The sequence below is a fragment of the Colossoma macropomum genome, unplaced genomic scaffold (genome assembly GCF_904425465.1).
Source record: "Colossoma macropomum unplaced genomic scaffold, Colossoma_macropomum, whole genome shotgun sequence".
Taxonomy (NCBI): Eukaryota; Metazoa; Chordata; class Actinopteri; order Characiformes; family Serrasalmidae; genus Colossoma; species Colossoma macropomum.
In genome coordinates, this window is record NW_023495271.1 from 152166 (window position 1) to 167965 (window position 15800).

Sequence of the window (15800 nt, forward strand, 5' to 3'; positions counted from 1 at the left end):
GAGGCAGAGCTTTGCCCGAATACGGGCGGAAAAGAAGAAGAAGGAAAACCGCGCCAAAACAGCTGCCGCGCTTACCCCGGTTCGCCCTATAGCGGGAGGTTACTGCGGGAATATGCAAATTTTCATCTATCGCCTCCTCCTATTGGTCCACCTTGAACTCCGCGTGTATAAATGGAACAGAGAGCTGGCATTTCTCGCCAGTACTTCAGTGGACAGAGTAGAGGTGGGGTACAGAGCACAAGCCCTGAAAGAGAGCGAAAAAAGAAAGACAGAAAAAGAGAGAAAAGAAAGAAAAAAGGAAGGTGTTTACAAGGAAGTATAGTTTTACACCCACCGAAAACGTGAAACAAACGAGAAGCGAAGAGAAGAGAAGGCCCGCAGGTACCCCGGGATATGCGCTGACAAACTGTGTGACTGGGGTGTCCTATCGCCGGAACTTACTGTGATTATCTGTTGTTGTTTTGATGTGTATTCCTGCTATGTTTCTCGGTGACTTTCTGAAGCGTCTAGTCATTCCACCGGACTCGAGTGGTGAAGTTTGACTAAAGACTGATTTCCAGTCAAGTTGAGAGAAGAAAACTTTCTGGGCCTCCTGTCCCAATGAAGCTACACACTTCTTGCTTCCAGGTTTTGTGAAGGACTAAAACGTCTTGACGACGAATCAGGATAACAAGAGCCCAGAATCGTACTTTTTTGGCGTATTACTTTTTGTTTTTCACGCCGAGGACCGTCTGTCCAGAAGGCCTGTAACAGGACTGAGGGTGAAGCGAGGACAAGACAGGTCGGTGCTTCTGAAGTTTCAGGTTTCCGGTGTTATTAAAGGAGATCGTTGAGCAGGAGGAGCTGCCAGGTGGACAAGTTCACGCACACGGGTGCTTTACCCTACACCCCCCCACCACACCCTTCACATACACACCACCAGCAGCACCCTCACTCGAGACATAAGCTGTTTTAAGGACTACTCAGACTCGGGCGTCCGTCTGTGTTCGTGCACATGTGCTAAACTGCTCACCCACCAAAACCCACCATTGCCACCCTGATCAGAGAAGGACTGCAGTCTCGGTGCCACACCACCAGCACCAGCAGCAGCAGCACCACCCTCCCTCCCCCTTCGTTTCCACGCGCCATCGCATGGACTGCCGCTGACGTTGACATGGCCGCGGACCTCGCCATGAGCGCCGGCGAGCTGCCCAACAGCCCCCTGGCCATCGAGTACGTGAACGACTTCGACCTCATGAAGTTCGAGGTGAAGAAGGAGCCGCCCGAATCCGAGCGCTACTGCCACCGCCTGCCGCCAGGCTCGCTCTCCTCCACGCCCATCAGCACGCCGTGCTCCTCCGTGCCTTCGTCGCCTAGCTTCTGCGCCCCCAGCCCGGGCGCCCAGCCAGGCCACAACCTCGCCAACGGCGTCGCCAACAACAGCAACGGCGCCAACGGCACCGCTAACGGCGTCAACGGCAGCGGCAACAACCAGGGCGCATCTGGCAAGGCGGCGCAGCTGGAGGACCTCTACTGGATCCCCAACTACCAGCACCACGTGAGCCCAGAGGCCCTGAACCTGACCCCGGAGGACGCCGTGGAGGCGCTCATCGGTAACGCGCACCACCATCACCACCACCACCACCACGCGCACCAGGCGTACGAGGGCGCGGGCTTCCGCGCGCAGCAGTACGTGGGCGAGGACCTCAGCACGGCCACGAGCCACCACCACGGCCACCACCACCACCATCACCACCACGGGCACCACCACCACGCGCACGCGCGTCTTGAGGACCGCTTCTCGGACGAGCAGCTCGTCAGCATGACGGTGCGCGAGCTGAACCGGCAGCTGCGCGGCTTCAGCAAGGAGGAGGTGATCCGGCTCAAGCAGAAGCGGCGCACGCTGAAGAACCGCGGCTACGCGCAGTCGTGCCGCTTCAAGCGCGTGCAGCAGCGGCACATGCTCGAGACGGAGAAGTGCACGCTGCAGAACCAGGTGGAGCAGCTCAAGCAGGACGTGGCGCGACTCACAAAGGAGCGAGACCTCTACAAGGAGAAGTACGAGAAGCTCGCGAGCCGGAGCTTCGGCGGCGGCGGTGGCGGCAACCGGGACCCGTCCAGCGGCAACCACGGCAAAGCTTCGTCTGCGGAGTTCTTCATGTGAGAATGCTCTGTGTCTTAGACTCTTTTTTTAGTTCTTGTTCTTGCTCCACAACAACGGGTTCATCATCATCATCATCATCATTAGTATTCATTTTTTTAAACTTTTGTTTCTGTCTCTCTCAGAGTGAACTTTTATTCACAGTCCGTGCTGTTGTGTTCAGACAGACTCAGACCTTTTAGCAGTGAACTGCGCGCACGTGGTGGCGCGTGTAGACTCTTAGACTCTTAGACTCATAGACCGCTTCAGAAGTCTTAACATAGTTAACGCAGTGCGCTCCTAGAGAAGCTGTGAACTTCAACAAGGGATCACTATCATCACCACCGGTCAGACATTTCCAATCAAACCATCTGCAATCAGACATCTCCAATCAAACCGCCTGAAGTCAGACATCTCCAATTGAATCATCTCCAATCAAAACGCAGTATGTTGTTTATCTCATTAGTCTATAATACAACCAACATCAGCGTAAGTCTTTTTCTTTTTCCTTCAGTATTAGCGTTGGTTTTCAGTTTTATTTTTATTAGTTTTTGTTCACACATTACCGTACGGCTTTTCTTCTTCTTCTTTTTTTTTAATAATAATAACAAAAGTCTTATAAAGTCACCCAAACCCACCTCATATTAAGACTGAACTGTCAACTTAACTCATTTCAGTTTTACTGCTCTTGTAACGGACCGGCACGAGTCTTAAAGTCGTGGGGAAACTTAATGGAACTCCAATTTTATTTTAGTTATTATTATTATCATCATTATAATTATTGTTATGTATTTTCATTTTGATCGGACTTAATGAGAAAACACAAAACAACGAACGAACGAACGAAGAAGGGAAAAAGCAATACGTGGTCTTCTTTCTCCACCTCCTCGTCTTTGGACAGTGTGTGTGTGTGTGTGTGTGTGTGTGTGTGTGTGTGAGAGAGAGAGAGAGAGAGCGTGTGTGACACTCCAGAGCGCCTCGTGAACTTCAGCATTGCGCCCTCGACCCTGCATGCGGGACATGTACGGTGCTTCAGCCCCCCCATTACACACCTGGATGAAAAGCATGGCCCATAAATACCTCCTCAGACCTTCATCCTCTTCTCCTCCTCCTCTCCCTCCTGCTGTGGTGAAAAATAAAACGTGTGTAACCTCTTCAACTGCGACAGAACAAGTTCAGGACAGAACTGAGTCGAATATTTCCATGAAGGTTTTTTCATAAAGGTTTGTTTGTTTTTCTAACTATCAAACCAACAAAATAAGGACACACGAAACGAACTGAGCCAGATTTGATTTATTTATTCTCACATGTAAATATGTAGAGATGAGTTTAGTGTGTTAATTTACATGACTCTTTTTTTCAAAGTCCTCTCTCTCTTTCTTTTTCGTTTGTTTGCTTGTTTATTTAAAACGTCTTAATGCAATGTTTGTATGTAAAAGCATGCAAATGGTCAACGATATTCTCTTCCTATCCATAAATGTACAATATAAAAGAGAAGCCTACTGCACTATGGCGAGAAGAATTGGGGCGGGGGGGGGCGGGGGGTAAGCCCAAATCGATTTGTATTGGATGAATGGTACATAAGCTACTTCATCTAGGACAAGGACTTCAGTCGCTGCTATATTCTATGCATCTAATTACTCAAAAGCAATTAACGAGCTCAGAATATGTGAATTTTTGTGCTTAAAACGAATACCAAACGAGTAGAAGATCTCCACTTGGGGAGAGATAAATGTTAGATGTTAAAAAGCTCCAGCATCTCTAACATTCTAGTGATTTTCCAGCACAGCCAGGCTCGACATCACCTGAGACGTTCCGAGCTGATAGAGAGCGATGTGTCACAGCTGATGGGAAAAAAGAACAGCTGACTGAACAGGACTAAACTGTGCTCCGTGTTGGTGGATTATTGAGACCCGCAGTCTTGTCGAACTGAGTGTAAACTGAATATACCAGCTCACTGCGGTCATTAACTGTTGCTAAATATATGAATCACGTTCATTAATTGCATTACAGTGAGGTGAGGGCTGTGAGCGTGGCTGGAGCTTCAATCATAGTTCTGATCATTTGACTGGCGTTCAGCTCGTTTTAAGGAGAATGTGCAATAGAAATGACCCCAGTATACTGACCTAAACAACACACATAAAGTCTCAGTAGCTTATGGAGAATACGATGCTCCACCCCAGACCTCCAGCTGACATTTAATGGCCCGTTTTGCCAAAATAAGGGCCGTCCTGGCTTTTCTTCAGTGGTCTCTCCACACGTAGAGTTCTGCTTTATTTGGGTTTTAGCGGGAATGGTCATTGGAGGCCAGCTGAACAGTTTCTCACTGAGCGCTCATGCGGTGGCTCTGACTGTGATTCGGTCACATGTAAAGGAAGCTCCTGAGAGAGACATGTGCTGGATGTGTAAAAATACTGTACATACGATTTCTATATATTTATTCTAGAAACATTTAATGTGCATAACGTGTCGATACGTCTAAACTGAAATGTTTCTGACTGGAATGTTGTTCAGACTCTTGTTTTCATAATGTTTAATAAAAAGTTCTGGCAAACGAGGCTTCGCTCTCTTTCTCTGTCCCTGCACGCGGGATGTAGGACTTTTAAAGTGTTAAATAAAGCCGGATTATCTGCGCTATTGGACCCGCTAATACTGTAAAAATGAACGTTCAGTTAACATAAAAAATTAGCTAATTAAATAAATAGCAGTAAATAATAAACAGTATTAATGTTAGGCTGTATTTGGGCTCATGACCTCTAAGACCAACAGGATGATCACTTCCAGGCTGCTTCAGTTCAGCTTATTTCATCAAGTGTAACGTTTCATTAGTATAACATTTTAAATAATAATAATAATAATAATAATAATAATAATAATAATAACCTAATAAATCCCTGCAATACCGCTCGCATTTGTCAGATTTCACTGTTATAGGAATTAATCGTCATTTCATAAACTTCAGTTAAAAATATGCTTTTTAAATTTTGAAACACAAAAAGCAATTAAACGACTATAACAATAACATTATATTTGAGAGTGTAATAATGTGGCATATATCTGTATCAGAAAATAGTAATAATAATAATAATAATAATAATAACGATAAGGCCTTCGCCGGTCTACCTACCTACGCTAAAATTGCCTTCGCCGATCTGCTTATACACATTATTATTATTATTATTATTATTATTATTGGGCTATGAATACTATTCATTAATTACTGATCACCAGAGGAAACGCCACTGATTGATTGTGATTGTTTTATTTCGTTCTTCTAATAATTTTACGCGAGATCCGTAAATAAATTAAAAGCAGTGAGGCGCGTGTGAGAGTGTCCTGTGCGCGCGCTCTCACTGTTCATCACAGCTGTTAAAGCGGACAGTGTCATGATGATCTGAACTCGGGATCAAGGACTTCAGTCTCATTTAGCAGCAGATGAGAGTGTGTATACCTCACTGTTACTGAGTTTACACACACACACACACACACACACACACACACACACACACCTGTCCCTCACAGCTCTGTTCTCTTCTATTTAATTACTCGTTCACGCGTAAATTCAGCTCATCTCACTCCTTTTAACGAACTCGTGTTAAACAATTCATCTACCTGCGTTACTCAGCAAGACTGGAGTATTTTCTAGTGAACCTCAGTAGAGAATTTAAACGGAAGGACACGTTTGTCACATCTTTTTGAGAATATCCCAAAGTGCACTAACTGAAGCAGAAGAACATGGCAAACGCTGCTTAGTCCAATGCAGGATAATAAACAATCAGTAATGTACTGGTTATAATAGAGAGAGAGAGAGAGAGAGAGAGAGAGAGAGAGAGAGAGAGACCTGCATGTGCTCCCCAATCTGAGGATCCAATTGGAGACTTTTTAATTTAGATCTATTACACCTAATTGTACACATGCCCTTTTCCTGTTCAGTAACCTTCTCCTATTTCAATATTACATTCTCTTCGGTCTGTTCACTTCCATTTTTCTTCTGTTCAGTTAAACAGTATGCATGGTCTAATTGAATGGGAAGACATTGGAGTAAATCAAATAGATAAACACAGATAAATACAGATAAATATAGATGAATATAGATACAGTCTCTTACAGATGTGTGTGTAAACCACACGGTGCTGTTAGTGGTGATGTTCACAACTGTGTGTGTGTGTATGAGTGTGTGAGAGACAGAGCGAGAGAGGGTGAAAGTGAATGAGAGTGGGCAGTGAGAGAGGACTGCTGGAGAGGCTCCTTGGCTTTCGGAGCCTTAAGTGTCCACACTGGTTTTCCTCAGGCTGCGGCGTCTCTATGTGTAACAGTGATCTTCACTGCTTCAGACCATGTTATAACTCCCTGTGCACACCTCTCAGTGGTGATTACACTATTACAAAATGCACAGTTGCACTATGGGCATTTGGATGAGCTGACTATAATCTAAATGTATTTTTGGCTATAGAGAAGCATTAGTCTAAATTACGGTGCTCAGCGCAGTGTTGGGGCTGAGAAAAAAAAAGAAATAGGGATTAATGAACGGACAGTATTTAAAAAAAAGTTGCAATTTTCTGAAACAATGCTATTCATTTATTTGCACAGTACTGAGCAAAAGTCAGAGATGACAATTCATTTGTTTAATTTCCAGTCAGAACAGATATGAAGTACAAGTTATTATTCAGTCAGGATAAGAGCAGGAAACATATATTTAACAGAAAATACACTGTCAACTCTGCTTTTATCACAGCTTCCTTTCTTTTTAGAAGACTTTCTTTCAGTTTTTCAAAGGAAAAGCAGTCTTAGAGGTTAATTGTATTTTCTGCTTCTCACAATCCAAGCAATCCCAAACACATTCAGTGATGGTCTGGACTCTGGGGAGGTCAGTCGATTGTTCTAAGAACACCAGCAGCTTTTCTCCTCTCTCTCAAAGATGAAAGCTTTAAGTACTGTTTATCTGATTTTGACAGTTTTGGTGGTCTGTTGTGTCTTTCATAGTTATTTGGAGTCCAATTTTCTCTGTATGTAAAAGAAAAAAAAAAGAATTTTCCTTTGACTTCCCAGTGGAATATGTTCTATTTAATCTCTGAAATATCTCCTGAGAAATGAATGACTTGTACTTTAAGGCCATTTTGACTTGAAATTACATAAAAGGAAGGTGGTCTCTGACTTTTGCACAGCAGTGTATTCAATTATTTGCTTGTTTATTTAAGTGCTGGATTTACAGGCATAGTTGAGGTTTCTTTCAGTTTAAACTAACACAACCATCAGAATGTGAAGACTCCTGATTCTTCTTAAAATTGGCAGATTTAAAATTGCATCGGTGCCTGTCTGTTGGAGCATGTTTTCTTTGTGGGAGGAAAAAAGCTGGAGCTCTGCGGTTGTGGAAATTATCACTGACATTGCAAGCACAACTCAGAGGGTCTTTTGTTTGTCATTGGCCTTTGGTGCATGCATTGAAAAACTAAATGATTATAGTGTCTGAGTCTGTGTCTCTTACTGAAAGAGTATGAGCATGATGTTTGTCAGTGTTACTCTCGCAGGCTGCGTTTTGTCAGAGCCAGGGGTGGCAATGTAGATTTGTCTCTTACTGTCCAGTCAAAGCGGTTTCCCAGCTTGATGCTCAACCTCAGCATAGAGACCCCCACCCCACCCACACACACACACACTCTTCTGCTGAGTCAGAAGGGCCTGTGTGTGTTGCAGGCATCGCTTCAGCCCTTCACCTGATTCAAAGACAATACAGTGTGTGTTTATTTTAATAGTATTCAACACCTGTATTACTCACACTTCACTGTACGTTTTGCTTGTGCTTGTTGTGTGTTTTGAATTATGTTCATATGGATGGATGGATGGATGGATGGATGGATGGATAGATAGATAGATAGATAGATAGATAGATAGATAGATAGATAGATAGATAGATGGACAGAAATACCTGTGGATTTTTTCAGATCTGAAGCAAGAGTGGAGCTTGATTTTCTCCTCTTTTGCAAAAATGAACGCTTTAAATGCTGTTTTTCTGGTAGTGACAGTTTTGGTGGTGTACCAGGTTTTGCACGGTTGTAGGAGGCTTGTTTTACTCTATATCTTTTAATAATTTTTGAACTTGAGTTTTGGAAACTGCTATTTTTTTCATTTATTTTCCTTTCCACTTCCTTGTGCAAGTAGATTATCTTATATCTCCTTATATCTTATATCTCCTCAGAAACATCACCTGAAAAAAGAATATCTTGTATTTAATTGCCATGTACTATAGACAGACAGTCAGACGGACAGGCAGGCAGACAGACAAACAAACAGATAGATGGATGGATTGATGGATGGATGGATGGATAGATAGATAGATAGATAGATAGATAGATAGATAGATAGATAGATAGATAGATAGATAGATAGATAGATGATATTGCAGCAGTTAAGTAAGTTAAAATAAGTAAAAATCATAAGCAAACAGAATAAAGTGTTGTGCAATAAATTGAGTAGCTAAACTGGAAGTTAAAGTTTAAAACTAAATAAATACAAACACAGTCTAATGGTAACTGCAAAGTTTCCAAATTTGCATGCGCAAACACTCATTATCTTCTATAGCCTGGTCTGTATGTGGGCTCCCACTTCAATTCCTCACTCTCATAACTACATAAATGACATATTAGGTTTATATTAGTTTCTGTGTAATTCAGTGCTGAGTAATAAGCCTTTAGACTAATAACTGAATAATAAGCTTGTATGGTTAAGGGGTTAAGTGTACTGATGGGTTTGCATTTTCCCCAAACATAGTACATAACTATGTGATCTTTAGCTGCAGTGGCAGTCCAAGGCGCACTTGGAGAGAAGGCTGAGAGAAAAGAGAGGAAGAGAGAAGGATGGAAAACGAGAGAGGGAGAGGAAGAGCCTGTGTGCTCTTTGGCGTCTGAGCTGCGCTGCTGATGAGATTCCCCTGTAGTCAGCGTCTCTACGGCTCGGTTTACTGGAGAGGCAGACACACACACACACACACACACACACACACACACACACACACACACGTACACACAATGCACAATATATACACACACAGGGCACGTTCCAAGTGTGTACTGTGTGCGCATGCTTACATAAACCATTACACAGAGGCTCCACTCCAACCCAGTAGGCCTGTAGGATCACTCCTAAAACCCAAATACATTTAAAACACAGTCATTTCATTATGTCTTATTGCTAAATGTGTTTTTCCTCCTTGCATCATTTAAAAGATTCATGTAGTTGAAATAGCATTATTCTGTAGGCAAGTATACATGGGAATTCCACCATCTGTTCAAAATTTCTGTATAAATAAAGGGTAATGATACAAACAAAGTCATTCAGAGTGGTTTGATGTGAAATGCTCTGTTCTAGAGGAACTTAGAGACTCAGAATTGTTCAGTGGTGGTGATGGGAACCACATATCTGAAGCTTTTAATGCCTCTAAAAGCTGTCTCATAGAAAGTTATTGCTTTAAATGCTTTTGAATTAGTTTTTTTTTGATGAATGAGATTGTTTGATCATTTTATGACAGTTTTTAGATCAAATTGAGGCCTAAAATGTATTCATTCATGGTGTATACATATGTGCAGTGTGTTATAAGACAAAATAATACCTCAAAAATGATTTCTTTCAGATTTAACTCCTTTTTACCATTATCAACATTACATATACAACTCAGAAGACACGTGTAGGTTCACTGGTCTTTTTATATAGTAAATAAAATGGCTATTTCTGTGTTGTAAACCCTGCACCACCACTGTAAAAGAAGTTTCTCTAAAATGCACCGTTTCACTCTGAATTACTTTGTTTACATCTCAGTGATTGAACTATGTAGAAATCGTTTAAAAAAGGTGGAATTTTGCTTTAAGAGCTCAAAGACACTAGAGTTCTGCTTTGCAATGTTGCACTAGTAAAGGTCAATGACCTTTTGTGTCCTTTCAGTTATGTTTTCTGATCTTTGAGGGTTTTTTTCATGTGTGAAACAGAACACAACTTCCTTAAAATGTGCTAAAAATGGCAAAAGATGAATGAAAACATATGTCAGGTAGAATTTGTTGACCATTTCTACACTGAAAAAATACACTGACTTTACTACTTTCAACTTTCATTGGTTCCACATAAATAAAATATGCTACATCAACAGTTTTTCTGTCAGTGTACTCACACACTGATAACTGAGTTAAAGGGGAACTCCATCCATTTTTCAAAAACCCCCACATAGTTCAATGGTCGAGATGTTAAAGTCCTTCAGAGTGGTCTCATTATAGAGAAACTTCTTTACAGTGGTGGTGATAGGAACCAGTGGTCGCCATGTCTACAACATAAATACATCCATTTTATTTACTATCTAAAACCACCACATGTCATCATGTTCATGATGGTAAAATAGTGCAAAGTTTTACTGGGGACTACTTTGCCTCACAACATGTTATGTATCCCTGAATCATGAATAGATTTCAAGGCTGAAACTGTTGTAAAACAATGTCTCATACATCAGGCAGCGTATTCATAATCAATTAACCTCTGGAATGGAGCTTTTAAGAGGTGGACATCTGGTTCCCATCACCACCACTGTGAGCAATTATGACTCAGCAAATTTCTCTAGAACAGAGCATTTCACACAAACCGCTCTGAATGACTGTTCACATCACAACCATTGACCTTTGCAGGAATTTTGAAAATCGGTGGAGCTCCCCTTTAATGCAATTTATTGTATTAATGTGTGACCAATGGATACATTTGAATCAAGTCAGCATTCTTTGTTTTCAGTGTAGGGGTGCTAATAATTGTGACATGTTTTTGCAACAAAAAAACTTTTTGTTAATATAATTTGAGTTGAAAGGTTATACTTCTCAGTGTATGATCAAGGTCATAATAACATCATCATTATCTATAAACACCAGTAATTGTGGAGGGCAGTTGAATGTTTAATCAATTAAGCTGTTCATTGGTTAGTATTAGTATTACATTAGACTGTTATTATTATTAGCATTGCTTGTGATCATTTGTCCACTAAAGGGTCAGCGTTTATGCTTTCTCACTGCTTTCACACACCTGGGCAACAGACGCGCGCGCTCCGGTGGCCAAACGCCCCCTAAACAAACGGACACTTTGATGAATCGCCTATGAAGCTCTATTAACGTTCAGGAGCGGCTCATAATGATGCAGGCTGCTTTCAGGATTGAAGAAGTGACCCAGACCACCCCCCCCACCCCCCACACACACAAACACCAGCAACACTCGGCGCTGTTAAAAAAAAAAAAGGCAATTTCCCGCTGGTGCGCGCAGCCGCCTGTCACCGATGCACGCGCGAGCTGTGCTGAATAGACAAAGCGCAAACATGCAATCGCAAGGGGGACGCTTGGGGGGGTATGAAATCTGCAACACCAGCGATTTTTTTGTTGTTGTTGTTTTCGTTTATTGTTCAAGCAAGACTTAAAATAAACAAATAAATAAAGAAACAGACGAACAAACGGGCCACTAATGCAGAATGGGAGCTGATTATAATCTCAGAGAGACGCTTTAGCTGCACCAATTAGAGTTTGCGAAAGGGCTCCTGTCAATCAGGTGTCACCTGGACAGCACGTCACCATCCAGCAGTGCACGAGCGTAATTCCCGTTGGTTTGTGGGTAAATAGCTAGGGGGGAAAAGGCCACAATTTCGTTTGCAGACCCTTGCAGTGAACAGGCAGAGATTTTTCCCCTCTAAGACTGTTTAACTGCTCTGGTAGGAGTGCAGAACCTGCACGTGAACAGCTGCCAGCGATGGATCTATTGTCATAAGCCTGGAAAAATCAAGCGTTGAAAAACAATGTAAGTGCTGTTAAAAGTCTATGCATTAACCGTCTTTGTGGCCTATGACTTAAGCGCTCAGTGCAGCTGCTCTCTGGGAGGGATTCTTTCCGATGTGCTTTCATGCTGGCAGCGTAAGTGGCCACGAGCCGCCGGTGAGTCCAGGCCTTCATTCCTCACTCTAGTAACGTAAGAATATCTAAGTCAGTTTACATTGTTTTCTACAGAAGCCATAAGAGGCTGTGAGCTGTGGCTATGATTTTCTGGATTGCTATCCTGAGATCAACTTAACTGTGTTGTGATCTCATGATAACAACCTTTGTTGTCTCGAAATCACAAGATAATGAAGTTGTAATCTCCAAATAAACACTTTGTTAAGATCACAAGACAGTGAAGTTGTTATTTTGAGGTCACAACTTTAGTTTTCAATGTAGTTATCTTGAGATCATAATTTTCTTGTGATCTGTTATCTTAACATCACAAGACAGTGAAGTTGTTATTCTGAGGTTGGTTATCTTGTGATCTCAAGATAACAACTTTAGTTATCTTGAGATCATAACTTAATGATCTTGCGATCTCAAGATAACAACTTTTGTTATCTTGATGTCGCAAGATAGTTGAATCCTGATCTCAAGACAACAGTCTAGAAAATTATAACTACTTCATGGCCTCTTTGGAATTCCATGTAGTTACTGTATAATACAGTTTACGATGTAATAAGCCTGGGATTTTGAGGTTTCAGCCTTTATGTTACCTGAACAGTGTGTTTCCTGTCTTTTGTTTTTTGGAAGGGAAGTGTGAGGGTAATGATTTGGGTTTAGGGTTTGCTGCAGTGTGTTAAGGAGCCATGAGTGTGAGTGCACTTTGCATTCCTTCTTGTTTTTCTGGGGTGCTGACCTCCAGTAACCTCCAAAGAGAGGTCATTATTTTGCTGACTCAATGGGATCACTGTGTTCCTTACACTACAGCTTTCGCTTCCTTTCTCTGCATGGCTGTAAGAGACTGCTGGTCAGCAGCAAGATGCTCATCAATATCCTGCAAGGCCATTTATAACATAAACATATATGAATCAAAACACTTTCAGCTAAATGTGTAAACTCTGGGGGGTCCAAAAGTCTGAGACAAAGTGCTTATGTTTTGTATTCTTTTCTAATTTTAAAGTTTTAAATTATAAATTATATGATCAGTATCACATCTGGAGTGAAAGGTATGTATACTTATGTGATTATCATTTGCATAAACCTCATCCTTTCTGTTGTGCTTCTACCCTCTTTCTTTCTCTCTTTCTCTCTCTCTCTCTCTCTCTCTCTCTCTCTCTCTCTCTCTCTCTCTCTCTATGTGTCTGTCTCTTTCTTTCTCTCTTACTCTCTGTCTTCTTTCTCTGTCTGTCTGTCACTCTATTTTCTCTCTCTCTCTCTCTCTCTCTCTCTCTCTCATTCTCTCTCTCTGTATCTCTCTGTCTCTTTCTCTCTTACTGTCTTCTTTCTCTGTCTGTGTCACTCTATTTTTCTCTCTTTCACTTTCTCTCTCTCTCTCTCTCTCTCTCTCTCTCTCTCTCTCTCTCTCTATGAGAAAGACTGCGAATAGATCAGTTTTTACTCTCTCCATGTTGATATGGGACAAATGCCAGCATCATAAAAGCACACAGGGAAGCTTTCACCCAGTTACAGGAAAGTATAGAGCAGGACAGAATTGAACCCCTGTTTTTACACCTCAACTCCAAGTGAGCTGGGAAACATCTGGATTTGTATGTGTTTTCCATTCATGTGTGGCCCTGGCTGTGTTGGTGGTTTTGCTGTATTCCGTCTTGTGTGTGTGTGTCAGGCAGTGTTTTTGCAGTGCTCCACTGGTTATGTATATATGTAGTGTTAGTTGATGACTGTGTGAGTGCATCCAGCAGGGCAGTGCAGCTGCTGAACTCCATAATGAAAATAAAAGTAATGCAGTGGTTGAGTGGGAAGGAGTGTCCTCAGTTGCACAAGGGTCAATCGGCAATCAATTACTCCATTACTCCAGTGGACCTGGCCAACAGCCATCACACACACACACACACATACACACACACACACACACACACCTTACCATCCACAAAGACTTTCAGACACACAATTGCCACTTTTTGTTTTCTAAATCACCTTAGAACAGATGATTCTTGAAAGAATTAATTTTGTAAATAAGATGTGAACCTCTACATACGGTACATGTTCTATTGCAGTTAAAAGTGTTCGAATACGCCCAGCCAAGACTCAGGCTCCTAAATGGCTCACGTGTTTCAGCAGTGCTTTTTACGGCACTGTGCAAAAGTCAAAGACCACCTTTCACTGATTTAATTTTCAATTAAAATGGTCATTATGTGTGAGTCATTCATTTTTCAGGAGATAATTCTGAGGAGATTAGATATAAAATAATCCACTTACGTAAAGAAGGGACAAGATGAAGGAGAACAAGTAGAAAAAGACAAAAAGGGACTCCAAACTACCGTACAAGACCTGGTAGCCCACCGAATTTGTTTGGATTCCACTGATCATGAGTAGCAGAAAATACAAGCAACTTCTAAGACTGAGCTTTGGGGGTGTGGAAAAATATCCCTGCAGATTACTTTGGAAAACTGAAAGCAAGTCTCCCAAAAACAGTGAAAGCTGTAATTAAGGCAAAAGTGGACACATTAAATACTTTCCTGGCATTGAAAAATCAACAATTTGTACTTGGCCATTAAGACTGGAAATTAATTGAATGGTGGTCTCTAACTGCTGTACATCCATGCTAAGAACCATTCATCAACCTTTACAAGCTTTCAAAATGGGATGTTCAGTTCTAAAAAACCCTTTCATTGGCCTAGAACCTTTACATCATGTGGGGTTCTTTAAACTTCAAAAAGGTTCTTCACATTTGCCTATACATACATGTCAAAAATCATGTACACATGCATTTCAATCACCTTGAATCCATAAAAATTTCTGAAGAGTTAAATATTTTAATCATATAGACACACGCAGGTCGACCATGACTTAACTGTTGTTTAACATCCCACATGCTTTTCCACCCTTTCACCACGGGTTGGGAACACAGAGAGAGAGAGAGATAAGGCACAGTGGAGAAGAGAGGCTGCACACGCAGCTCCAGCCGAGCCCACAATCCTCATCATCAGTCGTGGCTGTCAGTAAATAGGCCAAGCTCAGTTTTCCCCAGTGGACACCCACTGGGGTGGGCTTGCATTCTCCGTGCCAACAGTCAGGGTAACCACTCATCCACCCCTGCCTCTGCCTGTGCCTCTCTACAGACCAGCCTGGGACACAAGGGCCTCCTCACACAGTCTGTGTTCACACTGCAGGCTCAGCTGTCCATCAGGTGGTGCACTTCAGCAGTGAAGACTTTCAGTGCTCATGTTTTTCTTCCTGAATTGTGCTGTAGAAAAGGATTCCTGCTAGTGGACATTAACTCTGTTCTTCTTTCCATTTTTCCATCCATTTCCTATAACCTTCCTTGGAAATCACTGTTATCACAGCCAATACCAAAAGCATGGTGTAATTTAATATTAATGATTCTGCAAAAAGTGCAGATTTTATACATTCAGTCAATACTACATTTGTGTTCTTAAGTGGAATAGGATTTTCTATAAATCTAATTTGATGAAAGGTTATTGTTGTACATGAAAGCACAACATTTTTGCCATGTTTTTGTCATTTATAGACATTGAACATCAGAAATGCAGGCTCAAACTTGTTGATACAGAAATTTATTGTGTAATTAATTATGTAATTAATCAAGTAATTGTGTAATTACTTTTGAATAGAGCAAAACAACAATAATACCTCTCAGTTTCTTCTAGTTGAGATTTTTCCAGTAGCTTTTCAGTAACCACTACTACATACACTATGTATATAGTGTATGGGGGTTC

The 15800-nt window shown here is 41.8% G+C and overlaps 1 protein-coding gene across 1 annotated transcript; it reads left to right on the top strand.

Moving 5' to 3' along the window:
- Window positions 1-209: 209 nt before the first annotated feature.
- On the top strand, window positions 210-2143 carry mafaa (v-maf avian musculoaponeurotic fibrosarcoma oncogene homolog Aa). The gene has a single exon (XM_036561801.1). The coding sequence runs from the start codon at window positions 1154-1156 to the stop codon at window positions 2141-2143; it is 990 nt and encodes a 329-aa protein (XP_036417694.1). The 5' UTR covers window positions 210-1153.
- Window positions 2144-15800: the final 13657 nt, after the last annotated feature.

Excerpts from the sequence above, each read along its gene's own strand:
- mafaa (XM_036561801.1), top strand. The coding sequence starts at position 1,154 with ATGGCCGCGGACCTCGCCATGAGCGCCGGCGAGCTGCCCAACAGCCCC.